Here is a 27,711-nt window from a genome sequence, read left to right as displayed (position 1 = left end):
TTGTCGAACACCCTGTATATTCGAACTGCATGCCAGGCGACCGCTTGTGAGAACACTGTCACCGATCTCTCGCCGCCACCTAGCGGCCCGAACTAAAGGCGTCCGGGGAGACGAAACCCTCCCCCAACCACTAAACGTCTACATATCATCTAGATTAAGATTTTGACAATTCCTACTTTTCTCAAGGGAAACATACTTTACCCGATACTGTACATTAGCGGGCATGTAATTATGATCAAGTTTGTATGCTTTGATGAATTTAATATTGTTAAATATGTGAATTTTGAGAAGGTCTTATGTGTTGTAAAAGCAGTGCAATCTAGTGTGCTTTAAAATTTTTTGTATTAAAAAATGTTCTGATTAAAGAAGCATTTACTTTAAATAAAACGAAATTAAATTTCTGTGATGCGTTGGTAAATGATAAATATAGGCGATGCGATATTTGTTTTCCAAAGAGTTTCTGTCTATTCATTTTAACGTTTAGGTAATTTGTGTACTTACGCTACCAATATTATTTATTTTACAAGGTTTCAATTCACTTTCAGGTGATCTTCAGGCTTTTATTATAGTAATAATAACATTTAATTTTTAAATTTTGTTCTTTAATATTCTTTATTTAAAAATTTGAATTTTTCACTTTTATTTTAGATACTTTAAACAAATTTAACTATTATTGTCATGAACACGTTAACTGAGTATCCATGCAATTGAAAAGAATGTAATACTTACGGTGCATTGAAGAAAAAGGTGAGGCTTCTGCATTAATAAAATCCACAATGAAATGAATGTAATTATTAAGTATTCGTATAGTTTGGGTGAAAACTATACGAATTCTTATAACTACTCTGTCATATAAGCAAAAACAATTTCTATCTTCTTGTTCTATTATCTGATTCACCTAACAACTTGATAAAAAAATTTAACGAGATGCTAAATATTGCAAAATCAAAAATTAAAAATACTTTGGTATCATTTTCGATTATCAAACAACACTACTTTCAAATAAAATTATCCCGGTTCAACTTCGCTAATAAATTTTCAAGGTTTCAATTTAAAAAATTGATTTAATTATCATTAAATAATATAATAATATAAGATCTTTTGAGGAAAAAGGAGAATAATATTAAGGAGCTACGATGGAATTGTGTTAGAATAAAAAAAGGAAATGAAATCAACGACTTTTGAAAATAGAATTTTCATTAGCTACAGTAGCAAAATACCTATTCACTTAAATATTTGGCTTCACACGTTTACCAGGCTAAGATCGTTTATATTAATATACAATATGTAAAAGTGTGCCATATTGGATATGGGCAGTGTCGATGGTAGTACGAGATAAACTTACTCTTTATACGAAATTTACGAGATATAAATATACATATAACATTCATATTTATATATATATATATTACTTTACATGCTAGAAATGTAGTACGCTAGGCACTTGTTTGAGTAGTTATAGAAAAGAAGAAAAATAAGAAAACTTACGACGTACACTGAAGAAAGCGATGGCGGGAAATTCGTAGACGGACCCGGTCAAACGAAAAGAAAACTAGGACATGGACGAAAGATGAAAGGAGCGGAAGCACGAAGGGACAAAAGAACGAAGAAGAAGTAAAAGTTACAAGAAAACAAGAAAAATCTAAGGACTGGGATTACGAAGAAACGAAGAACAAGATATTTACGAGGGGTGAAGATTTGAAAGAAAACAGTTCTCTTCAGCTCTGTTCATCTCATTGCTGAACAATCCTTTCTCCCTTACATTCGCGTAAATACATGTAATTCGTAACGGCAGTATTAATGTTCGTTCGTTAAAAAAAAGATGAGGGAAAGAATGAAGAAGAAAGAAAAAAAAAGAGAGCAAGAAGAAACTCGTAAGTTCATGATTCTTTTTACGTGTTCTTTATACACACTTGGCAGCGACTTATTCGGGACCTGAGGTTACCTGCCTTCAGGGTCTGTTTTTCGGGCCTTTGGAATTGTTGCCTATCTTCGATGCTGGCCATCCAAAAACTGAATTCGTTCGCGTAATAATGGCAGTGTCCTTTGGCGCCGTTGCACTCGATGAACGGCGTGGCACGGAAGTCCTCCAGACAGGATCCAGGACTAGACAGTGACTGTCCTCCACCTTGGGAGCCGGCACCAGTGTGCTGAAACAATCAGACACTTTTTTTAGTAATGTGACATGCATATTTAAAACCCGCTGAACCTTCACAGGAGATTCTCGTGTGAATAGTAGAATAACAACTTTTTCCAAACTTTTCATATTGCGAATGATTTATTTTTACTAGTAGTACTTATATAAAAAAAGATCCCAATTCAATAAACAATAGAACAGATATTAATTGTCTTAATTTCGTAGATGAAGACACCTATAGTACCTTCTGGTAATATCTCATAAATTTTAATTTTGGGAACTAGTATAGTGTCAAGGTCGGCGTTAGGGAGGGACGCGGTCGGGCAATCGTCCAGGGCGCTAGATCTGTTGGGGGCGCCGCAGCCCGGTGTCCCTAGTTTATTCATCTATATCCGTTTAGATTAGTAAAGCTGCTATGTAGTTTAACCATTTTTACAATCTAACTACAGATTCATCGTTTCATATTATTACCTTGTCTTTTTTTCTTAAAAATTTTGAACCCCGGAATGGGCGCCACGATAATCTTGCCCAGGGCGCCAATATTGCTAAAACTGGCCATGTATAATGTACAGTATTACGAACGAGTTTTGTTGAACTTCATTTCACAAATTCGTTACAAAAACGAAGTACGACCTACAAAGAGCTCCAATTTACGACCCACATAGGAGATAATAAATATTCTTTAGCAAATAATTTGAATAAGGAGCCGAGATGAATAAAATGTAAACTGAGATGGAATGAAACAGAAAACAAAGTATTCAAACTCTACACCTTGTTAACATTGTCAAAAGCTTGGAATTGAAAGAAATCAACGTGAAAGTTTTCGCTTTATTTCGCAACAATGAGAATTAAGTGAATGTCTTTTTGAGGTAGTCGGTGCTTTATCGATGTAGAGCTAGCGCGATAAAAGTTTGAATTGAAAAGCAGAGAAGCTTCGAAAGTAGGATAGGCTTTCGTCAGAGAGTTTCAAATGGCAGAGTTGAGAATACGTGGAAAGACCGTTGAACACGAGATTTGTTGAAGCGTCTCGCACGTTCCTGGAAACCGTGTCGTTTTAAAACGCGACATTTGTTGTAGGATTTACGATGAAGGATGTGAAACACTGACATACAGGAAACCGTAATAAAAGTATTTTAAAACGTTGAGCTTCAATTGAAGCTACAACTTAAATTATTGTTTAACATTAGGTCAATTCAAGAGCTTATCTTTAGATTCTTCATGACATACTTTTAAATAAATAATCAATACGACTTTTAAGAATATAAAGTCTACGAAAAATCAGGTAAAAGATATTATACAAATCTCAAAGGGAAGATAATACAATAAAAAAGAAATTAAAATAGGAAAGTTTAGCCCATTGAAATATTCGTCAAGTAGTAAAAAGTATGAAAAATCAACATCGTATAAATCAACACAGGGCTCAAAAATATTTAAAACTTAATATTATTAAAGTTCAATTCCAGAGCTTAGAAAGATATGATTCCTAATATTAGGTATAATGTAATGCAATGTTTATAATCCTTCAGACACGGTAATTTATACTATAATGAAACAATGGAAGTCGTGGGTAAGATATCTGAAATTTCGAATGAAAAAAGTTAATTATTCGTACCATGACAAAACTGTATCCGATCCAAAGACCGGTCCATCCTTGTGGACACTCTGGAATGCTCAATGACTGACTGTGCACTGCTAACACATTCGCTGGAACTTCGCATACCACACACCTGCGAAAAAATAAACAAATTCATTAATACTGTTTTACTAGTAACCACATCAAATTATTAACAGCTCGTGTATTGTTCATGAACGAAATGGATAATTACTATTAGTTTAAAATTCAAAAATACCCTTAACTCTCTATGCCATAGAGTCTATGAGAAAGCTGATTCGTTTATGTCCGAAGCGAAATTTCCCTTCTGATATTTGACTCAATAAACGATTATATTGTATATTAAAGTAAAGACCTCACTAATTGTAAGTATCTCAGAATTTTCTCAGATTATTCGGAAGCCAGGAACAGTAAAAAAATTTAGCCAGTCACGAAGTACTGATACAAGTGTTTTTCTTAAAAAAAAAAACTCAACGTACCTGGAGATGTATTCTTCTATCGCCGTCTCCTCAATAGGCATCATGGGAATTGGACTATTGGTCGACAGCCAGTAAGAACGATCGTTGCGACTGGCATAATGGCACACGTTGTTGACGTCGCAAAAGAGGAATGGCATAGTCGAGAACTTTCTTACGCAGGAACCAGCGTAACCTGTTCCGGGATAATTTATTAAATGGCTGGTATGATTGGCCAGAAGGAAAAGATCAGCAATGAAAAGGCTGATCGCTTATTTTTAGATATAGTAGGATGTCACCATGAAACAGTGTTGCAATGCTTAAAGTATAATCTGTAATCTTAATCTGATGATCAATGCAAATTATAGACATTGACACAAGTAAATAAAAAAATTATTTGGGTAATTAAAAAAGGATTGCTCCTGCAATCTGTCTTAATAAATCTTATCTTTGCGTTAAATTTTGAAAAACTGATTAATTATAGTATCAGTTTTTTATTATAAAAGGATGAAGTGTTTTGTTTCATGGAAACCAATTGAAAAGTTAACCTAGCTGTTGTTACATAAATTATAACAAAGAATATGATAAAATATTTTGATCTTTTATACTTGCCTAAATCTTGCGAATGCGCTCTTTCATCGCCATCTGTGTACAATAAACTGTATCCTTCCCAGAGTTTGATGTGTCCTGGCTCGCAAACTGGAACCGTTTGACTTTGACTGTGTCTGACCAACAAGATACCAGTAAGATAGTCAGGGACCACATCACACGGTTGTCCAGGTTCACCTGCAGGACCTGGAACTCCCACAGGCCCTTGCAAACCTGGCAAACCAGGCGAACCGACAGGGCCTGGTAGACCTGGCAAACCAGCTGGGCCTGGAGGTCCTGGAAGCCCGGATGCACCCTTCACTCCATCCAATCCTGAGAATCCTGGTGGTCCCGGAAGTCCCTTTTCTCCTGGTGGCCCTGGTGGACCCGTAGGTCCTATAAAACAAATATTTATGAGATAAGATTTACACATTTCGGTGTCTGCGATAATTGTAATATGCTATTTTATTCTAAACTTACACAATATAACAAATGAAGTGTAAAAAATCAAGATACTTGTTTACCTTTTATATCCTTAATAAGCAATGAAAGGATGAAAGCTTGATCAGTACTTTTTATGTTACAAATAACAATTTCAAGGTATTATGTATTGTAGTAAATATATCTGTATAATGTTTTTTTTTTTACTTGAAGTTAGGCACCTTATCAGTTGCAAAAGGATTAACTATACGTACCAGGGTATCCACGATCTCCTTTCGGTCCCATGGGAGGTTCGATACAATCTTCACCCTTGTCACCTTTTGGACCTAGATAACCAGGGGGACCCTTCAACCCTGCTGGACCAGGATATCCTCTGTCACCTTTCTCTCCAGAAGCTCCAGGAGCACCATTCAGACCGTCCCAGCCTCTGTCACCCTTTTCTCCGGGAAGTCCGTCCAATCCGCTAGGTCCTATAAATTGTTTTCGAATAAATTTTTGAATATCCTCCACGTCTCCCTATTATTTTTTCAGCATTTTTATTGAAATTTGTGATAAATGCACTACACTTATTTTCTAGTAATGTAAATGTATGAAATAAAAATATGGTTGATTTAATAAATATAATTTAACTCGAGTTTGTAATCATTTAATATAAAATACTATTTGAACTTCAATGTTTACCTGGAAATCCTGCTTCTCCCTTTTGTCCTGGAATACCGGGCAATCCTCGTAAACCAATGTCTCCTTTATCACCTTTTTCACCCAGTAAACCTGGCATTCCTTCAAGACCTGGACGTCCGTCACGACCTGGTAGACCCGGAGTACCCGCAGGGCCCATATCACCTTTTTCACCCTGTGGGCCAATGGGACCATAAGGACCCTGATCTCCTTTGTACCCTGGCAGACCTGGCAAGCCTTGCTCTCCTTTTTCTCCTGGTCGCCCTGGTATTCCCTCTCGTCCATGTTTTCCTGGCATACCTGGTAAACCTTTTTCACCTTTGACAGTTAATCCTGAAATGCCTGAGGGTCCGCGTGGTCCTTCGTCACCTAATATAATAAATACGATACGTTTGTTGTAACATTAGGTATTCTAAGCTAAACGTGGATCTCTTAACAGTAATAATAATACAAAATAATTAAAAACTATACCTTTAGCACCACTATGTCCTGGTGGTCCTGGGTTTCCAGCTGGACCAGGTGCACCTCGGTCTCCCTTTTCACCATCGTATCCAGCAAGACCTTCTAAACCACGATCACCTTTCTCTCCAGGTGCACCTGATAGTCCGGGAATACCTGGTTCACCTTTTTCACCTTTGACCTGAATTGTTGGGCCAGGTGCTCCACGGTCACCCTTTTCTCCAGGTCCACCAGCAATACCCGGAAGACCAGAAGGACCTTAACAAATAATTCAGTTACAAATGTATTTAATAGTACACACCTCTTTTTTATTATTATAAACAGGTTTAAAATATTTTACCTGGGAAACCGCGCTCTCCTTTGGAACCGTTAAGTCCAGGACGCCCTGGAGCTCCCATATCACCGTCTAGACCAGGGAAACCAGGAGGTCCAGGTGGACCAATATCACCACGTTCGCCAGGCAAACCATCGATTCCAGGTGTTCCTGGTTCACCTGATGCACCTGGTGGTCCCTATTTACAAGAAAGATAAAATTCAATTTAAAGAAATCGGCATTATAAACATACAGCAGTAACAATAAAAGATACGTACGAAATCTCCTTTAAGTCCAGGGAATCCTCTAACTCCTGTATCACCTTTTTGTCCTTGAAGTCCTGGCAAACCATCACGACCCGGTATACCAGGTTCTCCCTTTGGTCCTGGTAATCCATCACGACCCATACCAGGTATTCCAGATTCTCCTTTTGCACCATCAATACCATCTCTACCAGAAGGACCCGGAGGACCGCGGATTCCTGGTATACCTGGCTCACCCTTTTGACCTTTCTCCGACACTTGACCCGGTTCACCTTTACGACCCTAATAAAATTATAAATAAAATGTAATTAACCCGTTTAGCAATGCTTTGACAATGTACTTTGTCTACTATACGAACTGTATTAATTATTTTAAAGATTAAACTGTGCTGAGAAGAAAAAACTTACTGGCAAACCTGGTGGACCTCGATCACCTTTAAGTCCGTCGAATCCAATTGGACCCACTAAACCAGGAGGGCCAGGAAGGCCATCATCTCCTTTATCTCCAGATAAACCAGGTGGTCCAGGTCTTCCTTCCATGCCAGGTAATCCAGGGAAACCAGATGAACCTTTCTCACCTCGTTCTCCCTTCATTCCAGATGCACCTTCTACACCAGGTCTACCTTGTAAGCCAGGTGGGCCACGTCTACCAGGATAACCTTTTGGTCCATCGATACCTGGTTCGCCTCGATCTCCTTTCGCACCAGGGAATCCTGGAAGACCGGCTCTGCCTGGTTCTCCCGGTAATCCAGGTTCACCTGTACATACGCACTCGATGTATGAAAATTTATAGCATTAAACAACGTGGCTAATTAAAAAAGTTTTGTGAATAGCGGAGTTAAGCAACCCCATACCTTTCATTCCATCTAGACCAGGAATTCCCGCTACACCAGGAGGACCTCGAGGTCCAACTGGTCCAGTATCACCCTTCCCTCCAGGTGCACCAGGTAAACCACTTATTCCTGGAACTCCAACGTCACCCTTTTCTCCCATAAATCCTGGCAGACCAGGGAAGCCGACTTGTCCTTCTTTTCCTGGCGGTCCTGGTAAACCTTTTTCTCCTTTCTCTCCTGGTGGCCCAGGCAAACCAGGACTACCCTTAACTGATATTCCAGGTTCACCCTTGTCTCCTTTTGGAGCTGGAGCACCAGGGAATCCTCTTGGTCCTTCACGTCCAGGCTCTCCAGGGAAACCCATAGGTCCCATATCACCTTTATCACCTCGTGGCCCTGGTAATCCTCGTGGCCCAACTGGTCCAGGTGGACCGATTTGTCCAGGAGGACCAGGTGGTCCCTAATTTGATTAAATTTTATTGTAATCTTTTACACGTTCAAAAGTAGCTACTATAGATAAGTAGGATGTTATAAAAGACAAAACGATTACATTAAAATATACTTACCGAAAAACCTTGCAAACCTTTGTCACCACTTGGTCCATCTCTTCCCGGAGGTCCGGGTTCTCCTTTTTCACCCTGAGATCCTCTATCACCTTTTAGATCCTTAACCCATGTCAATGGTGGACACTCGCCTATTTTACGTATGATTTACAAGAGATTTACGATGGTATATGTCATTTAGAACCTTGTATTAATAATAACTATTATAGTATATATTTACCAGGTTCTCCTTTTTGCCCGTACAAACCAGGTTCACCCTTGAATCCGGGTGCACCTAGTCGACCTGCTTCTCCAGGTTCTCCTTTCACGCTGATACCACTTTCTCCTTTTCGTCCTGGAACACCTGGTCTACCAGGTATACCATCTTGTCCAGGGAATCCACGATCTCCCTAAATGTAACCGAGATAGTAGATTAAAAATTGCTTTTAATAAACAAAAAAAAAATATAAATCGTAATAAACGTTAAAACTTACAGCTGTACCCTTGGTACCCGGGAATCCTTCGAATCCAAGTGCACCCTTCTCTCCAGGAGGACCTTGTGGACCCGGTGGACCGGGTCTTCCGGGTTCGCCTCGTAAACCTCTCTCACCTTTCTCCAGTTTAATCGAACTTCTTGAAACAACTGCTGGCGTACCTGGTACTCCTTGAGGGCCAGCTGAACCAGGAATACCATCTTTACCCTGTTAAAACAAAAAAAATACAAAAATGTGGTTTAATAAATACATAGAATTGTATAGTTACCAAAAGCTAATGCGAATTATATAATTGCTTAATTGATATCATTTTATCTAAAATACTCGAATGAGTTTTCAGTATACCGGTGGTCCTGGTGGTCCAATTGGTCCAGGCAGTCCATCAGCACCAGCTTCCCCGGGGAATCCTCGTTCTCCTGGTGGACCACGTGGTCCAGGAAGACCAGGAATACCATCGAGGCCACGATCTCCTTTAAGTCCTGATAGTCCTGGCAAACAATCTTGACAACGTCCTCCGATATCTCCCTTTTCACCTGGAGCTCCTGGAAAACCTGGAGCACCGTCTTTTCCTGGAGTTCCTGGCTCCCCTGGAAAACCAGATTCACCCGGCGATCCAGGAATTCCATCCAAAGAGTCCCCTGGGAATCCACGCGGTCCTGAATAACCGCGTTCTCCCTTTTGTCCTTTCTCTCCATCTAAACCAGGTGCTCCATCCATTCCTTTAGGGCCCTACATCAACAAGTAGTTAAAGGAATCATTCAATAATACTTTTAATTCAACAATAAAGTTAATTAACGTTTTGTTATTTTTCAACTAATATTTACCACAATCGACAGCCCTTTCTCTCCTTGAAGACCTCGTGGACCAGGCGAACCAGGAGGACCGTCGAAACCTCTAGGTCCTGTTGGTCCTGGGAATCCAGTAATTCCAGGCTCTCCTTTGCCCCCTTTTTCTCCTGGCAATCCCTCGGGACCAGGAATACCTTGTGAACCAGGACCACCGGTCATTCCTATAGGACCTCTTGGACCTGGATCTCCTGGATATCCATCAGCACCACGAGGTCCAATTGGACCTGGAAAACCTTGAGGTCCTTTTGGTCCTGGTGGACCTGGCGTACCTTTACCGCCCTACAAATATAATTAAGTTAACAGATAACGCTTAATTATTAACAAGTAATAATTACTTTAGTATAAGACTGGTACTCACTCCTGGTGGACCTGGAGGTCCTCGTAATCCTGAAGTACCCATAGGTCCATCTCGACCCGGTTGTCCTTTCTGACCAGGACGACCAGGAATTCCGTCTAATCCATCGTAACCTCGATCTCCTTTACGTCCAGGTGGACCTGGGGGTCCTGAGAAACCATCCCTACCCTAGATACAATAAATTCTTCTATCACTGCTATCCCACATTTTTATATTATTGATCAAAATTATATCGTTAATACATTCTACTAAACTTACGCGAATACCGGGAGCTCCTGGAAGACCTTTCTCTCCTTTCCCACCTGAATAGCCAGGTATACCATGATCTCCAATTAAACCTGGTTCTCCTTTTTGACCGTCAAGTCCCATTTCACCCTGCACAAATAGTCAGAAATTAAATTACTTTATTATAAAAAATTAGTTATAAACAGTTTTTAAGACAATACCTTGTCCCCTTTTCCACCAGGTTCTCCTTTTTCACCCGTAACTTCTGGTGGTACTCCTTCGAATGGTACAAGAGGAACAGATGAACCCGGAGGCCCTTGCTCTCCCTTTTGACCTTTATCACCCTTTACACCTTCAAATCCGAGACCCATGTTGCCTTTCTCTCCTTTTGGACCAGGTATTCCAGATCCACCCTGAATGATAATTAAAAGTTATACTTTATTGAAAAATTTCTCAGTGACACCAATATGATCACTTACATAAGGACCACGTTCACCCTTTGGTCCTGGTATTCCGTGTTCTCCTTGAGGTCCTGGAGGACCTGGAGGTCCTCTCACACCATCGATACCTGGTTCTCCTTTCTGACCAACAGGAAACATCCCAGCAAACGCTGGTTGACCTTTATCTCCTTTAGGACCTGGAGTACCTCGAAAACCACGAGGACCGGGTTCTCCAGGAAGACCACGAAGACCAGGTTCACCCTAAGAGATAAAGAGGAATTATTTTGATGTAACTAACAGCATTTGAAGAGATTAGAAAACTTTACTATTAGCCAATAATAATTGATTTTATGCTATTTTTAAAACATACAATGATAGTAGACAACTTCACTATTTTTTCAGTAATAATAATAGTAATAATAATAATAATAACAGAATACACGTGTCAATTTCAAATTACACTTTGAAATTATTATTCCTTAAAAAAGATGGACGTATGAAAATTTATTGTTTGCTGACAAATCGTTTTTAATGCACGTACGTCTGTTCCGTTGCATCCGTCACGACCAGGAAGACCAGGAGATCCAGGAGGACCTTGAACTCCGGGAACACCATTTATACCGGGGAATCCGGGCATACCCATTTTTCCCTAGGGAAGAGCGATGCAATTAAAACGGTTAGAAGTAACGATTAAAGTGGATTGTTCCACAAGTACATAATGATACGTACTCTGTCACCTATTGGCCCACGTGGTCCCTGAGGACCAGGATCACCTTTCTCTCCTTTCGGTCCTAGGAGACCTTCCGCTCCAGGAAATCCTCTTTGACCTTTGGGACCCTGTGGCCCCATTACACCCGGTGAACCCTGTATACATAAATTATAGCAAATTAATTCTTCAAAATCGTATCTACATTCTGAAAAATACATTTCTTTATTTACAATCGTACATTGAAAGGAAGAACATTCCAATGATGAAATATAAGTGATATTTAGTCAAACAATTATATCTTTTTATTAAACAGCTATTTATAATAGAAATTCAATTGGGTATTTAGGATTGTTTTAAAAAGAACACGATTTCTTGGTTGAACTCTTTCTGTTATTTTGTACGAATACTCACTCTCGAGCCTTTTTCTGCAAAACATTTCGGTACACAGCAAGCTGATCCGGTGCAATTCTTTGGTTGAGCTCGTCCTGGAATTGGCACAGCCGAATAACTACTCGGATAATTGTCCGAGTCACCAGCTGCACCGTATCCTCCTCCTTGACCTTGCGAGTATCCTCGGCCATAAGGATCTTCACGACCGTAAGCGTCTCCGGATCCACGATTTTCTCCGTAGCCATCGCCATAAGGATCTCTAGAACGTTGTCCTTCTACTTCTGCTCCTCTTCCGTAAGTGTCCTCATAACCTCGAGATCTTCCGTAAGGATCAACGGGTCCTTGATTGTAAGGATCCTGAGTGCCTTGTCCCTGGCTCTGGCTATGGCTCTGGCTATGGCTCTGGCTATGGCTCTGGCTGTAGGTCCTTCGATCTCCGCCTCCTTGTAAAAAGGAAAAATTACTCGCAGCTTTGAAACGATGGTCTGTCAAACGAAGATTAAAGGATCCAAATAGTAATGGAAGAAAATTATAAAGAGTTTGTAGTGATATAACGAACGGAAGTGTTACCAGGAGATTACATTAATTAACATTAATTTAATTTGTAATTAAATTCTAATAAATTTATAATTATTAAATATAATTATGCTAACAATAACAGGATAACAAGAAACAAATTTATTCTATTCTTAAAAGTATATTTAAGAAATAATCAATATATTATTGTATAATATTTTGTAGAAGAAAAACAAAAAATTGTATTTACTAAAAACAAGAAATCTTTTCGATAATGCTATTAATAATTAAATATGCAATTCATTCATATTTAACAAAATGCTACAATTTCATAAATATTTACAACACACTGTAATAAAGGATTAAGTACCACATACAATAAAACACTATCAAATAAATAAACGTTTATAATCATAAAATTCTTTTCCAATTATTAAGAAGGTATAAATTGTAAGATTAAAAAAATAACAATATACTAATTGAAAAAAAATGTTAATTGATATTTCAACATGATGTTCAAATATCTGCTTCATTCTTTTAATACTTTCGGTGTTTCGGTAAAATGAACTTTATTTCGCTTCAGATTTCAATTTCCTATTATAATCAGTTAAATTTTATGGAATATCATAAACTTGCGCGGGCGCATAAACGGTGGTGGTATTATCGATTAATAGGAAACTATTACACAATACTGCAAAGGGAAAAGATTAACGATCTCATTAATTAGCAGACTGAAGTTGAATCCGTAAATCTCACAATATTGCGGTGAAGCTATTACAACGAAAGGAAGACAAATGCTTTTTCTTGACAAAATATTAACGATCAATATCATTAATTCTACAAATGACCCACGCGAGGACCATAAAAAAATAAACGAAGGCTAATAAATGGTTTCAAGAAATATGTATACCTACTATTTCCATTCATTTCTATCTATTACAATAATTTATTTTTCTGAAATGATTATAAATATTTGAAGTAGTTGTATGAATTGCAATGGTGAATATAAAAAAAACTTTAAATGTGCAAAATGTAGATCTGCGATCAAATCAGGCTTCTCCAGGAAAAATGGTGATGTTCCGAGTTTTCGCCCTTCCCCATAGGCATCCATAAGGAAAATGACAATGTAGGAAAGGAGGTATACAGGGTGTTCGACAACAGGTGGGAGATTTTTTAAGGGGTGATTCTAGGGGTCAAAATAAGACGAAAATCAAGAATGACGAAATAGCGTTTGTGGCTTTGTTTTCCAGTAATTAACGTTTAAAAATTCAAGTAAAAAGCGCCTAAAACCTGCAACCTGCCCAGCAGTGACAACTGAATGTCAAGTCAGCAGGGGTGAGTACAGTCATAACCAAGAAGAGAAAGTCGAATGCTACAGTACTGAGAAACAGAATAGTACGAAGTAAGTTTCTACTATTCAATGATTTTTGGTTATGACTGTACCTACCCCTGCTGATCTGACGATCAGTCGTCGGTGCTGGGCAGATTGCAGATTTTAGGCGCATTTTACTTGAATTTGTAAATGTTAATTACTGGAAAACAAAGCCGCAAACGCTATTTCGTCATTCTTGATTTTCGTCTTATTTTGATCCCTAGAATCACCGCTTAAAAAATCTCCCACCTGATGTCGAACAATAGGAATCTAGCTTTATTTATTTACTTTGTTATTCCTACCTTTTAGCTATACATTAAATTTTATAATATTTAATGATTAAAATTTATATAATTTCTTTTTCAATTACTTTTAATATTAGCATCCTCAAAATTAGGATTTTGAAAATTCCTGCTTCGCTATATCGCCATTTTCCCTAAGGAAGCCTGATTTAATCGCGAGTGTACTCTTGATCAAAATAATAATTCATAATCTTATTGCTCGACGAAGTGAGCAGTAACCAATCGATTTATCGTGAAGATTTTAGGTACATTATCGACCATTCAATATCACTTTAATTACCATAACCTCGTTGATATCCTCCCGAACCATCGGTTCCAGATCTTTGACCATATTCACCGCCATCGGGGTATCTGTTGTACCCATCATCGTAATTGCGACCTTCGTCATATGGTTCTAAATTCCGCCTGTCTGCTTCCTCTGAACCTGCAAATGAACACAGAATAGATATTGAAATTATAGAAGTCAGCTGTACCTAGTAAAAAATTACGACAGAAAAAAGATTATAAGTAAATACAGAAAAGTAAGAAACTCTAGAAACAAAATTAGTAACAAATTATCAAAGAAAATATGCACATGTTAAAACATTTAATTACAACTGATTATCTTGTATTCTAAACAAATAAATTTTTTCCAGTACCTGCTTAATTCAACAGGAATTGGAGTTATTTAATTATTTATCCAAAATAAATTATTTAAAGTGTCATAGACATACAAGCAAATATTTCTTCGTGGACGTCATAGTCCATTTTGTATTAATAAAAAAAAAATGTTAACCGTTCAATTATCAATAGTTTTCTGTGTACTTTATTGGCGTAACTAGATAGGGGCCAGGGTGCCCCCTCCTCCTCACAATTCTAAGATCCTCAGGTTCTAACATTCCAAGACTCTAAGGTTCTAAAATATAAAAATTCCAAGGTTAAAAACTTCTAATATTCTACAATTATAAGGTTTTAAAATTTCGTGGACCTGACTACTTTAGAAAAAGGTTCTAGTTACGCCAATGGTCTACTTATCTAAGGTTGTCAGTGTATAATAGAATGAAACTTTTTAGGTGAAAATTGAGGAAATATAGATACGATGCTTACCTTCGTTGTTCGAAAGAAAAGCTCTCCATCTAGGTGCAATATATTCGTCATCTGTACTATTTGGCTTTCCGATATCACCTCGTCCCAGCGGAACAACCGGTGGAGGATCGTTCGACCATGATGTGTGATTAAATTGCTAAAACAGAAAAAGACAAAATAAAAGTCTCCGAGACGATTTTTAAACTAAAATTCAATAAGCAAGAAGACTCAAATTCAACTGTAACATCAATTATTTAACGCCAACTATAAATTAAATTAATGAGGGTGTATTTATTTTTATACTTTAGAGTAATTTAAATGTATTTATAAATTACTTTCATTTTTGATTGAATAAAACATTACAATTTTTATTTTGAAAATGAAAATAGTTTGTAAAGTTTTGTAAAAATATTGTAAAATATTTCAAGAGTAACTAACTACTTGTTCAATAATCGATACGCGTAAGATTATCAACCGAGATCTGGATCTCATTCAGAAGGGATCTATAAACTACTTTACCGACACTACTTTATCGATCACGAAATAAAATTTAAAAAAACCGATTTAAAAAATTTAGGATACAGTGACAAACAGTACGTATTTAATATATACAGAAAATTAAAATAATATATGTAATGATAAAATACTTGAAGTTTAATAAAATAAACAATAATAATTTCTGTAGAAAAATCAAGTGCAGCCTTTTTTTTAACAACAAAATAGTTTGCATTAAATTGAAATACACACGATTATAATTCTTTCTATTTTGTAATACGAATCCAAGAATGTAATGAAAACAGAAACTTATATCATTAGATTTTCCTCTTTTTATCTAACCATGTTCAATTACAAAATAAGTTGAAGAATTAAATGTTAAATCCTGTCTAGTGTAAGCAAAATCACCTGTAGATATAATTTTAAATACTAAATATTTTATTAAATGATAATGAAAAGTTTTATTCAGCAAAGCTTTACCGTGTTTAAAGTTCAAGGCTGCGTCAGGAGTTCGCGTTGAAATGGAAAAGCATACCTAAGCAAATGCTTATATCAAATGCTTATGTTAGGTACAGAGATTAAAAGTGTTTTCAAGAGGATCTTTTTACTTCTTTATATTTCTCTGGTTGCATCAACTGTCGATAAGTTATCAGTTATTCTTCTTGTATAACAGAACCCGTCTCAAGTTAACCATAAAATTTATTCAATGTATCCTTGCTATGAAATTTGTACTTATCACGTTAATAACTTACTATTATTTCATAATGAAGTGATATAAACTTCTTAAGAACAATATTTATTTCATTAAGGTCATTTTTTAGTATATAAATTTATTACTCATGGCTTAAAAATTTGTTAAGAAAAGTCATAATATTAAAATTAAGCTCTCTTATCGTTAGAATGATATTAAAATTGAATTTGAAATTGAAATTTTGATTGACATTTACTAAAAATAATGTTCTAGTTCTAAATTATTATGCTTTATTGCTTATTCCTCAACTCCCTGCAAAGATACAAAAAAGAAATCCTTCGAAAATAAAATTACGGTCTTCAAATGGCATTCAAAACTAGAAATCGTAAAGCTACTTCTTCAAATTTCACGATGTTATCAAATACTGTTTCAAATCTAATACTATACGTTCTAATTAATTCCTCCAGTTTTAACGCATTCTTCTAATTCCTATCGTCTGAAACGTGTTATATAAATCTTTGAAATCACATTTTAATTGATAATATACTGAAATTCTTTAAAGTTTCTTAGCACTGAAAAAAACAGCGTTAAATGTATGCTTAGTTTCAAATTAAGAATAAGTAAATAAATAAGATAAATTTTAACAAAAACACATTATAATTTCTATGATGTGAAATAAAAAATCCGAAAAACCATCATTTTAACGAGTTTGGTTGTTCTATTATCGACACTTAACAATCCAAATATTAATTTTTTCAAATCACATATTAATTATTTTTGCAATTACCTAATTAACAATTCAAGTAATTAAACTTCAATTTAAGTCGCAAAGTGTTAGGTTAAGTTAAATTTAACACTCAGCCATTGCAATAATCACAACTGTTCTAATATCAAAATTCATTCATCCAAATATTAATTACACAAATTTAATTACATGTTATACAAGCTCGAATCTTTCAAATTTCGTTTGAAATCCCTCGGACGGCAGACCATGGGAAGAGCCACAATTATAATATGATTTTGTTTCTGATATTATTTTTATTATTTTCTAAATTTTACACTGTTGCTTTAAAAATTCTTCTTCAAATATATGAAATTCTTTCGTTCAAAAATTATACGTTTAATTTTTGTTATTCAAGGGTTAATTGTATCTCCCATTTGCTTCATTTTGTATAATATTGAACAATTAAAAAATTACACAAATGCCTGCAATATAACTGTGTATGTACAAATCAAGCCTATTGAACTTCACGTTTGATTCGCTACCTCGACCTTCTGCCTACTCTTCGGTTTGTTAAACTCTCTCTCACGATTCTCTTACAGCATCTCAGTACAAACACCCACAGGCATTGTAAATTTCACCGAGTTATCGAAGGAAGTTGGTTGAATCCTCTCGAAATCTCTGCTCTAACTCCGTTCTATGTTCGGCAACTAGATATTGTAATATGTGTACAAATTAGCTCTCGATTCAGAGGATGCGTTATCAAGTTTGCAGAAAGTCATTGTCTTGCCCTCGTTTTCACATTTTATCCTTTTTACATTTCGGGATGGCACGCACTGGCAGGAAGCACGCAGAGATAATTTGTACGTTATCGTTTAGAAATGACGTTATAGCGTTCAACTCGTTCCTCTTTGGACGAACTTTCGTGATTGATGCCATGAGTAGGCTGAGTTTTCCCCAAAATGTTCAATGAAAACACTCGTTATTGGTTTATCAAACCGGAAGATAGTTACACCAACACGATATGTCTAGAAAAAATCTAGAGAGGAAAAGTTTATACAACGATGGGAATGAAGCAACCCATGGTGACGTAAATTTAGTAAAATGAAATACTTGGCTTCTAAAGACTATACTTATTGAGTAAGTTAAAAAGAATTTGGTTTCAAAGTATTATTTTATTAATGCCAATTGTAAATAAATTTTATTTATTGTTAGATAGTAAATGATGAAAATCTATAATTTTCTGTGCTTTCTCTAGAGAAATTTAGATAATTTTACTTTTCTCGATGCAAATTAGCAGATGGTAAATTTTATAATTCAGCTTTTAAATTAATTAATAATTTATGTAACATGTTGGTTGTCAGACTGAATCTGTTAAAAATTCCATTAAGTACTATTTTTATTTTTCACTCTCACCTTTTATTTTTAAATCTCATCTATAATTTTTACAATATTATATCTTTTATTCTTAATTTGAGGTATTTAATACGAGCATTTTTGTTACAAAAGTCAAACAATTCTCAATGACATGAGTGATGAATTCCTATGAAAATACGAGCATCACGCACATATGATAGTCAAAGTGTTAAGAATTAATATGTATAAATTAGAAATTATTTCCATTATACAACAAACATTATGTATTCAAAACTAGCTTTAATAGAACTGCAAAATTTATCAAGTGAAATTTTAAGCTACTAATGCTATTCTGAAATTTGCTTTGCATAGAAGATAATATTTCTTAAATTAAATTAATTAATAAGTGCACAATTCTTCTTTGACATTCAATTCATCTCCCATGGCAAAATCTAACTAATCATCAATTAATTCAATTTAGCACCTTCGTTATAGCCTATTTGCAATTTATGTTCCCACAAGTATGGAACATTTATCACGTCATTAATTAATTTCAAACAACTTTTTTCTAATAGATTATTTAGCCTAATATAGCATTCAATTGCATAACCTAATCGCTCGTTATCACACATTATTAATAAATGAAGTTGTGTTGATAGTATGTTATTATTAAACTGCAAGAGTTTATGCAAGTAGGTATGATATACCACCAATATGCAAATTGTATGTAAAATTTATGCGAAGTATATGCAGGGTAAACATGTACAGTAAATACGTACTTTCCTAGGGATTAGAAAATTCGTACACGTAATCAGGTACAAATTATCATAAGAAGTAATTATATTATGTGTAACGAGCTGTTGTATTATTAAATTATTAAAATTATTTATATATAAAACTGTTAAACCATTAAAACTATCACTATTAAATTATTACCTATTTTATATCGAAACAAGTTTCAGACACAATTTAAATTACAATAAATAACAAAAGTGTTATTAATTAAAAATCCGTGTCGTTTATTTAAATTTCTGAGCTTCTAGACATTGTTAAAAAAATCTTTGTTTTTCTTTTCAGAAAGTTCCGTATATACAAAAAATATGTAATATAAATGATCCTCTAATTATAAAACGTACTTCTATTAATGACTCATATTTTTAATTCATTTTTATAAAAACACACTTGTGCATAAATCTTTGCAGTCTAGTCACGGTCGATCGTCAATCGATATTTGCTCGCCGTTCGATTTTTCTAACTTTCATCCCGAATCATCAAAACTTGCTGATAATACGATAATTTACAACGACCTCGTAGCTAGTTAAGCGCGAAACAGATTTACTGACATCACTGCTGAAAATATGTACGAGATTACACTTCCTTAATTCAATGCGGCAGAAATAACATCCTTTTATGGATATTTCAGATCGTTAAAAAAAATACAAATTAGATTCCGCGCTACATTAATTTTCATTCTTTAAGTTTTACTGTTTGAATAAAAATTGTACCATACTTCTGCTCCATTCTTTCAATTGAATGAAGTGGTTAATACACTTTAAACAGATCAATAAATTTTTGATTTAGTAACTCTCTTTTACATTCATTTAAAAATTAGGAAAGTTAGAACAAAAAAACAGAAAAAATATTATAATAATTTTTATAATTAAATTTAATAATTTCTTAACTGTTTTTTTTATAATTAATTAATTTCATTTATGAATTAGAATAAAATAGTGGCGCATAGTGGAAACAAAGATGGCTTTATTTATCATTTAAAATTATCAGAAGTTAAAGTTGTACTTTGATTGTAACAATTAATCCTACATAAATCAGATAATAAGTAAGAAAGTAATTTAAGAGGAAAAGAATGAAGTAGAACTCAAATTTTTCAAATAGTAAACAAGGCTGTAATAAAGACTCTATCAGAAACGAACTGTTATGAATACAAAATTAGCACAATTATCATCTGATAATGTACTTATTTCCAAACAATGAATCAAGGATATTATGTATAATAGTTACTTCAGCGTATCATATACAGTCAGCTCTTCAAACCATGAAATTGTACTCTTAATAGTTACTGAACTCTGTTTTCACTCATATTTATTTCTAATCGGTCATTCAAGAACCTTTATTCTTTCGATAAATGTTAAAATAGTTAAAAACGTAACTTTAATGACATAAATAACCTGAGGCAATATACTTTTATCATTAGAAATGAAAATTATCAAAACATTGTTGCTACTTATTTCTATTTCACGATGTAATTCAAATAATATGAAAGCCTTTGAACTCTGCTTTTAATTTTGTTTAAAAAAAATCTCTATGGCAGTAGATTATGTATTACTGTAATGATACAGTAATCAAGAAAGAATTAATCATACACTATTCTGTTTGCGTACACATTTACTTGTTAACCATGCATTGAAGTCTCACAGGTGGTTGCTTTAAAAATTAATCACCAACAATTATAGTATCATAAATAAAATCAAGTTAAGAAATTGAGTTACCATCTGCACTCAATATCGCAATTTAATCATTAAGTTTTCAAATCATTGGAAATTCATTGTTAAACATTAATGAATCAAAACTGTACCGATATTAATAATAAAATCGATACTTTTGTAAATACTCAGTTCTTAATACCCGATAAATCACCCAAAAAATATAATATTTAATTTAACATTACTTTTTTCACACAGTTATTCCGTATAATAAGATGATACTACATAATTCCTGTTCCCCGTCGTCTAGAAAATGACCACACATAGCGTGGTAATTTTGTTCAACGAAGTCAGCCCAATTTTCTTATTTCAGATACGGTGGACTATCTTTTCGTGACGGTTCAAGAATTGTCCCCTTTATCGCATATCTTGACCGGCTTTGTGAAACTACGATTATGTAACGATCTATAAGAGAGTATTACGAATTCAGAGGGATCCTTCTACCATTAAAATATCGAATGTAGAGGTATGCAAGTACTCGATTTATTCGAGTACCCGAATTTCGAGTGAAACAATGATCGGTCGGTCAAGCCGAGTCGAGCGCTTGAATTTGCCGAATTACTCGAAATCGACGAACTGTTTGAAACAAAAGCGAGCTACTTAAAAAAATCGAACTACTTGAATATTCGAGTTGAAAATTCATCTTCAAGTAAATCGAAGTTTTACGACGGTTCGAATATTTGAGTAGCTCGCTTTTGTTTAAAACAGTTCGTCGATTTCGAGTAATTCGGCAAATTCAAGCGCTCGGCTCGGCTCGAACAATCGAAGCGAGTTCAGCTCTAATCGAATGTCTCATACACCACTGATGGTCTGCAATGTTTAGCGAAGATAAGTACATTTTTAATTACCTAAGCCATAAAAAAATATTCTTCAATTATACTTTAAAAGAAGAATGGATTTCTCAAAACGTTGAAACTTCGAAATCTAAAAAAGTTTCAAGTTTCGAAAGTTTGAAACCTTGCACTTTTCTCTTAAACCGGAAGTTTTAAGAAGAGATAAAAATTACCTAACAAGAAGTTATTCCTTTCGCCCTGTATTAATGCCTTTAGGTTCGATCCACGATGGAACTAGCATAACTATAATAAAAAATTCTATGAAAATATCCAACTTATCTACCATAAGCATTAACCGTCTTTGTTAATTAAAGTTTGGGAACAACTATATTGAAGTTAGAAAGTACGCAACTTAATACATGTTCTCTCACGTCCAAGGGCCCTTAATTTAGTGTAGGATGGTCGATTGATTCGTTGGTCAGCGATTTTTAAAATCTTGTTGAACGGCGTGTATTCATGAAAACTGTCTAGACGTTATAATACATGCATACAACAGATACACGCGATGATTAATTTCATGAAGGGGTGATACAGTAAAGACTTATGACGACAGTGAAAACTTGTAATTTCGAGTAAAATATTACATTACACGCCTCGTTTTATAAAGAACCTTCTTTTTCCATTTTCTTTTTTAAACAAAAGTAATTGGTGTACTCCACATTAATTATCATCCAATTAAATCCAGTAAAGTACAACTTAATTATTAAGATATTTTATAACTGAACAAAATAATGTTTAAAGAATCAAGAAATGCTTAGAAAATCGCTATAACGTCTTTGTATCTGATGAAATTTTTAACCCTTAATTACTATGATAGGTTTTGGAGTATCCCATAACACTTTAATAAGTAATAAGTAACATTAAGCCTATAACATTGATCTTCAATTAAGTTAAACCTTATAATTTATCAATTACAAGTATTAATGAAGCTGCCTGTAAACAATAATTTCAGGTTTAAATTTTTATTAAATTTTTTTCTTAATAATGCGTAGAATGTACATAAGCGTTAATTCCTTATTTTAAGAACACCCTGTGTCTTTAAAAGCTTAGGTTACCATTTCATCGTTTTGGTGATTTCTATCAGCTAATCTCTTACTAATTGCTACCATCCTTCCATAAACCAACACCATTATAGGTGTCTATAATTATAATCTTATCTATCTCGATTTATCTGCTTGGTTGTGTCTTGTTTTAGAGCGTTCAACGCTCAACTAACCTCGCGATCATCATCAATCGTTTACAAACCCGTTCCTCTGACTTAACACTTTCGCTATGATACAAGTCACTCCCGTTCAGCAAAAAGATTTTTAACGTTTCACGCGTCGCCGAGCCTGCATTGAGCTTGTAAAATATGGAATCTGTATAGTTGCTGTATAACGGTGAATCAAACTTAAAAAGCAAATACTGAAAAATGAACATTGTGTAGATGTACCCCGGTCATGGTACAGTTTAAACAGCCAAAGGGCATACTGTAGAACTGTTGTGCATCAATTCGTGTCATCACAAGTCACGAATATTGTGAATGGAAGCGATCGCGTGAGCAAACTCACCGTCAAATTAAGTGTATGTATTTCTCATCTGATGAGTTCATTGAGTAAACAGTTTAACTCTCTGATGTCAGGTAGAAAAGATACCTTCAGAGAACTGAAAGTATTATATCATTTAAATGTGAAAGGTAGAGATTTAAGTAGAGATTTAAATAATTTTCAATTCTATTGAGATAATTACCTATTTAAATTAGCAATTAAAGAAATAATTATTATGGTTGATAGAGAATTAATTTATCATTTAAAATCACAAAATATTTTACTAAAAAATTAAGAACAGGGCCAGATCCGGAGCTTTTCTGGTCCTAGGCATGTCTTATATGTATACTTTAAAATTAAATTTAGAAGTAACAGCCAGGAAACTTATTTATTCCGTGCAGTAATGACGAACACCTCTGTGCGGGCCCTAAACACCTGCCTTCTTTTGCGTAGGAATAAACGTGGCCCTAAAAAATTTAATTTATATTTCTATCATCACAAATACAATTTTAGATATTAATTATAAATAACGTTAATTTTCAATGGCATAGAATTTAAAGGTAGCTTTTTACAGAAAAATTCAATAACTTTACTTGCGTGGAATAGCACATGAAATTATGAGCTCGTTATCCCGAGATTAATATTTCAAAACAGGAAAGCAAGTGTGAAAATTTAAAAAACCAAAGTCATTTCTTTGAGAAGCAATCAATCAGCAGTTAGTGTCCCAGACGTCATTGGTTTTCATCAACCTGATGGTTTCAGGCTGCATGTGCATTAAGAAGGTGCTCATTTAACAGATGACCTCTTCTAAAACGACTGCACTAATCATGGAAAGTCAAGAAGCGACGATTAAGTTCGCCAGACGATGGTAATCATACCGCAGTCAATTCCAAACTATTTTCAATAGTGACTAAGCTAGCTCGCGTGCCTCTACGCACACGGTACGTACCATAAGTTACATGGCGTAATAAAATTACACAGAGCACGGTTATAACGCCGTAGGCGGACTGGTCGCCGACAGACGACTGCCCTATTTCGAATTTAACACCTTCCCATGGTTAGTAGACGACAAAACTGCTCGAAATCGCATTATCAACGTCCTTGCTGCATTTCTCAAAAATAAAAACATTAAATGAAAAAGAAAAAGATGGTGATGGAAATTTAAAAATTTGTTAAAAATTACGTGACTTATTAGATCTTAATAATCCACTAAAGAACAATATTTTAGTTATTTGTTGAAGGATAAAATTGTGTTATAGAAGAATCGGACAATAGTTGAATAATTTAGACTGATTTACACATTTGTCATCTTTTGAGACAGATATTGGAATTGAATTCAGTATTTTGAAAAGGTTTCATTGAATAATAAAAATTTCCACAATTTATCATTTTTTAAATAACCACAATAGGAATGTAGGCCGATCAAATTAGGCTTCCATAGGGAAAATGGCGATATAGGAAAAGCAAGAATTTCCTAAATCTTAATTTTGATAATAATAAAATTAAAAGTAATTTAGAAAAATAATAATATAACTTTCAGTTATTAAATATTATAAACTTTAAATTTAAATTCACATTTTCCCGCGTAAACATTTATGCGCAAATGGTGGTACGCCACAGGCCTGTAAATATGATACCCTTTCTCTGTATTGTTATTTACCCGAAGGAGGCGTACGGAGAAGCGTACCATTTTTCCTGGGGAAGCCTGATTTGCTCACAAGTGTACAATTAAAAGAAGATTCTTAATAAATATATCAACAGTTTATTAACAAAATATCAATTTCTGTCTACTCCAAAAACCTTTCTCACATTCAAAGACAAATATCATCTTTCCTATCCACATTTCAATTTAGCCCCTCATTAAACAGTAAATTACCTCATCAAATATTAACTCTTTCACCTCTATCAAAGCAACCACTGCGTACCTAAACATTCACACCTAAATCTCTTCAAATTTAATCAATTGCCAGTAATAATTAATCCTCTACCTTAAAATGACGACCCTCAAATATAATATTCCCTGTTAGCTAAAAATATAGGAAACGGTATCAATGTCTTATCACTTAAATGTGTCATAGTATATTTCCTTTCCTCGATATTTTTAAAATAAAACTACAAAAATTCTCAACGTATTAGCTGAATTTGACCTACGAATCATAATATGCTGACCTCCGTGTTAAATGATCAGAGACCTACTTTTCAATCACAATCGCGCAAGAACGCATTCTCTCTACCTTGCGACAATGCCCTAACACAATTGTCTATAATTTTTCAAATTTCTATCCACATTATCCAATGGATGGTAAAGTCCCACACGCGTCGCGACGATGTTCGCGCATGAACGCAGAAATAACGACGCTCTTGATGATCTAATCGCACGGACAAAAACATTACGTTGGCCAGAGGTCTGCCGGCCTTCTTCGACACGGCTTTCTCGCCCTCGCAATTCCATCCGTGCACACAATGCTTGCACGAGAGGAAGGTCGGATCGCACGCGCCATCCTGGGCCACGATTGAAACGCGATCCTCTCGATGCAACTGGCTTTTTAACAGCGACGCAACGATGCACGTGAATTGCGTGTACTCGTGCACGAACACGCGAGTCTCGCGTAATCGATGAATGAATCGTGGCGACCCCCTCGATCTAGGGCCACCTTATCGGACTCGTTCGAAGTAAAGAGATTATTCAGAAGTTGATACGTACCGCACTGACAATCCCGGCTAGGAAGACTGCGGACGCGACGAATCTGAAAGAAGAATTTAGCAAATCAGTTTTAGAAAGAAAAAAGATTGGATCTGATTTAGAAATAGAAAGATATTAGCTTTTATTATAAATGCAATACTGGAAATTTCAAACATTATTATAAAATTCTGTATTTAATAGGGGAAATGTTTTTTTGTTTTTGAGTGACAACAAAAATTGAAATTTTATTGTAAAATATGAGAGTAATTTTTATGTTACAATTCTGTTGAAACTTGTAGAACATTTAATTCAAACACTTAAACTTTGCTCTTTTCAGAAATAGAAAGTTTCATAAATTTTATACGTAAATGTGATAAAGGAAACTGGAGTTGATTATAAAATATGATAGTTTGTTTTTAATACTGAAATTTGTTGGCAGATTGTAGGCCATTTGATTAAAAATCGTTCATTTTTGAAAATATAAATCTCTGATAAATCTGACAATTCAGCATAAATAAATTTTGAATTATTACAAGGAATTATTTCAAATTATTAAAGGAAACAGATTAGTTGATCGTTAAAAACATGGTACTTGAATCTTGCTCCAATTCATAGACAATGACGGTACCGCTTTCTTAAATCTTTTTTTCATCGCTTTAGTCAACTAATTTTAAATATTTCATATCAACAATGAAGGAGCATACAAATAAATGCAAAATATAGAGAAGCAAATTAAAAGAAATAGATAGCTCGAAACCGAAAGTGTCACGGTAAAAGTTTCAGGACTTGCTTTTTTCTAAAATTCCAGCTTATCGTCTGTCACACTGGATATTCAAAAAATGAAACCACTTATGATAGACTCGAGGAACCTAGACAAACGAGTGGCTCTCAAATCGTAGAACACACAAAGCTCGATTAGATGACGAAGGTTTCTCGTGAAAAGGATAATTGTTCGCAAACACACCGTCTTTCGTCCTTGAAATCTACTCACCGATGGGTACATAACGGGGGTTAAAAGTGTCCCCTCCGTCTGTCAAGAAAATACCTGTGGCGCGTGCAAGAAGTGAGAACGCGCATAAGAGAAGTCGCAGAAAAAGAGAAGAGAAACGATCCCTTTATTCGGCGCGGCGCGGAGCACAGTAAGTAACCCGTCAAAGTTCCTCGGGAACGGAACAATACTTCCGTGTCGCGTTAGAAAGAAGATGAAGTAGAAGCAACACGTTCACCGAACGTACGCACGTGTTCGTGCAATACAGAGATCATTGACGTAACAACAGGTTGACGAACCAGCAACATTACCGAGAAGAGAAACTAGAAGAATAAGAGCAGTAGAAAAGAAGAAAAGCGAATCGGGAAAAGGAGGAAGAAGAAGATAATGAAGAAGAAGAAAAGTGGAAGAAACAAAAAATAAGTAAAATAAAAATAAAATGAATGGTAACTCACCGCAATCCCAACCGGGTCATTTCGACCTCCCTATTCCGCGACGGGTCTAGGGAGCCGAAGAGCACAGGCTAACACGAGCACCGCACGGACAGGCAGTCACAAAATATCGCGGGGAACCCGGCACCGAGTAGACGTGGTGTGTGGACCGTCCCATCCAGGGAGGGCTCTGAATGAACGTCGGGTGGAGGGAAGAAAGGTGGAGGCGGCCGGTCGAGCCACGCCAGCTAGAATTCTTCTGCCGAAAGGATCTCTTCTCTGCCCGAGTAATTTCCTTCTCTCGATTCCACGAGAGTTCTCCGTGTGCTCTCACACTGCTGTTCGCGTTAACCTCCCCCGCTGCTCTCTCCACTCGCGACCAAGAGAATCGAACTCTCCAGCCTGCCTCCGCCAACTGCGGGACCAGAAGATACCAGCGGACACAGGGCG

General features: G+C 35.4%; 1 protein-coding gene across 2 annotated transcripts; it reads right to left on the bottom strand.

Moving 5' to 3' along the window:
• Positions 1 to 1,292: 1,292 nt before the first annotated feature.
• Positions 1,293 to 27,682, bottom strand: Col4a1 (Collagen type IV alpha 1). 2 transcript variants are annotated; one of them, XM_034334882.2, is made up of 27 exons: positions 27,286 to 27,682; positions 25,864 to 25,906; positions 15,058 to 15,193; positions 14,252 to 14,395; positions 11,803 to 12,224; positions 11,412 to 11,546; positions 11,224 to 11,331; positions 10,722 to 10,943; positions 10,464 to 10,655; positions 10,276 to 10,392; positions 10,021 to 10,185; positions 9,639 to 9,941; positions 9,160 to 9,543; positions 8,815 to 9,021; positions 8,562 to 8,730; positions 8,345 to 8,472; positions 7,800 to 8,238; positions 7,354 to 7,703; positions 6,962 to 7,228; positions 6,711 to 6,882; positions 6,383 to 6,628; positions 5,915 to 6,280; positions 5,488 to 5,703; positions 4,817 to 5,188; positions 4,229 to 4,400; positions 3,750 to 3,864; positions 1,293 to 2,150 (listed from the first exon to the last, which is right to left on the bottom strand). In XM_034334882.2, exons 1-27 carry the CDS (start codon positions 27,303 to 27,305, stop codon positions 1,893 to 1,895), a joined length of 5,868 nt encoding a protein of 1,955 aa, XP_034190773.2. In that variant the 5' UTR covers positions 27,306 to 27,682; the 3' UTR covers positions 1,293 to 1,892. The 2 variants fall into 2 exon arrangements, with proteins under 2 accessions (XP_034190773.2, XP_034190774.2); XM_034334883.2 differs by having other exon boundaries at positions 11,803 to 12,221.
• Positions 27,683 to 27,711: the final 29 nt, after the last annotated feature.

This window comes from Osmia lignaria, chromosome 14, assembly GCF_051020975.1.
Source record: "Osmia lignaria lignaria isolate PbOS001 chromosome 14, iyOsmLign1, whole genome shotgun sequence".
Taxonomy (NCBI): domain Eukaryota; kingdom Metazoa; phylum Arthropoda; class Insecta; order Hymenoptera; family Megachilidae; genus Osmia; species Osmia lignaria.
The sequence above is the reverse complement of the archived record's forward strand: the minus strand, read 5'-3'. Positions and strand labels throughout refer to the sequence as shown.

Excerpts from the sequence above, each read along its gene's own strand:
- Col4a1 (XM_034334882.2), bottom strand. The coding sequence starts at position 27,305 with ATGACCCGGTTGGGATTGCG. Across the intron at positions 10,944-11,223 it reads ACGGATGCAACGGAACAGAC|GGTGAACCTGGTCTTCGTGG; the intron begins GTACGTGCATTA and ends TTTATCTCTTAG. Across the intron at positions 8,473-8,561 it reads CGGGCAAAAAGGAGAACCTG|GCGAGTGTCCACCATTGACA; the intron begins GTAAATATATAC and ends TACGTAAAATAG.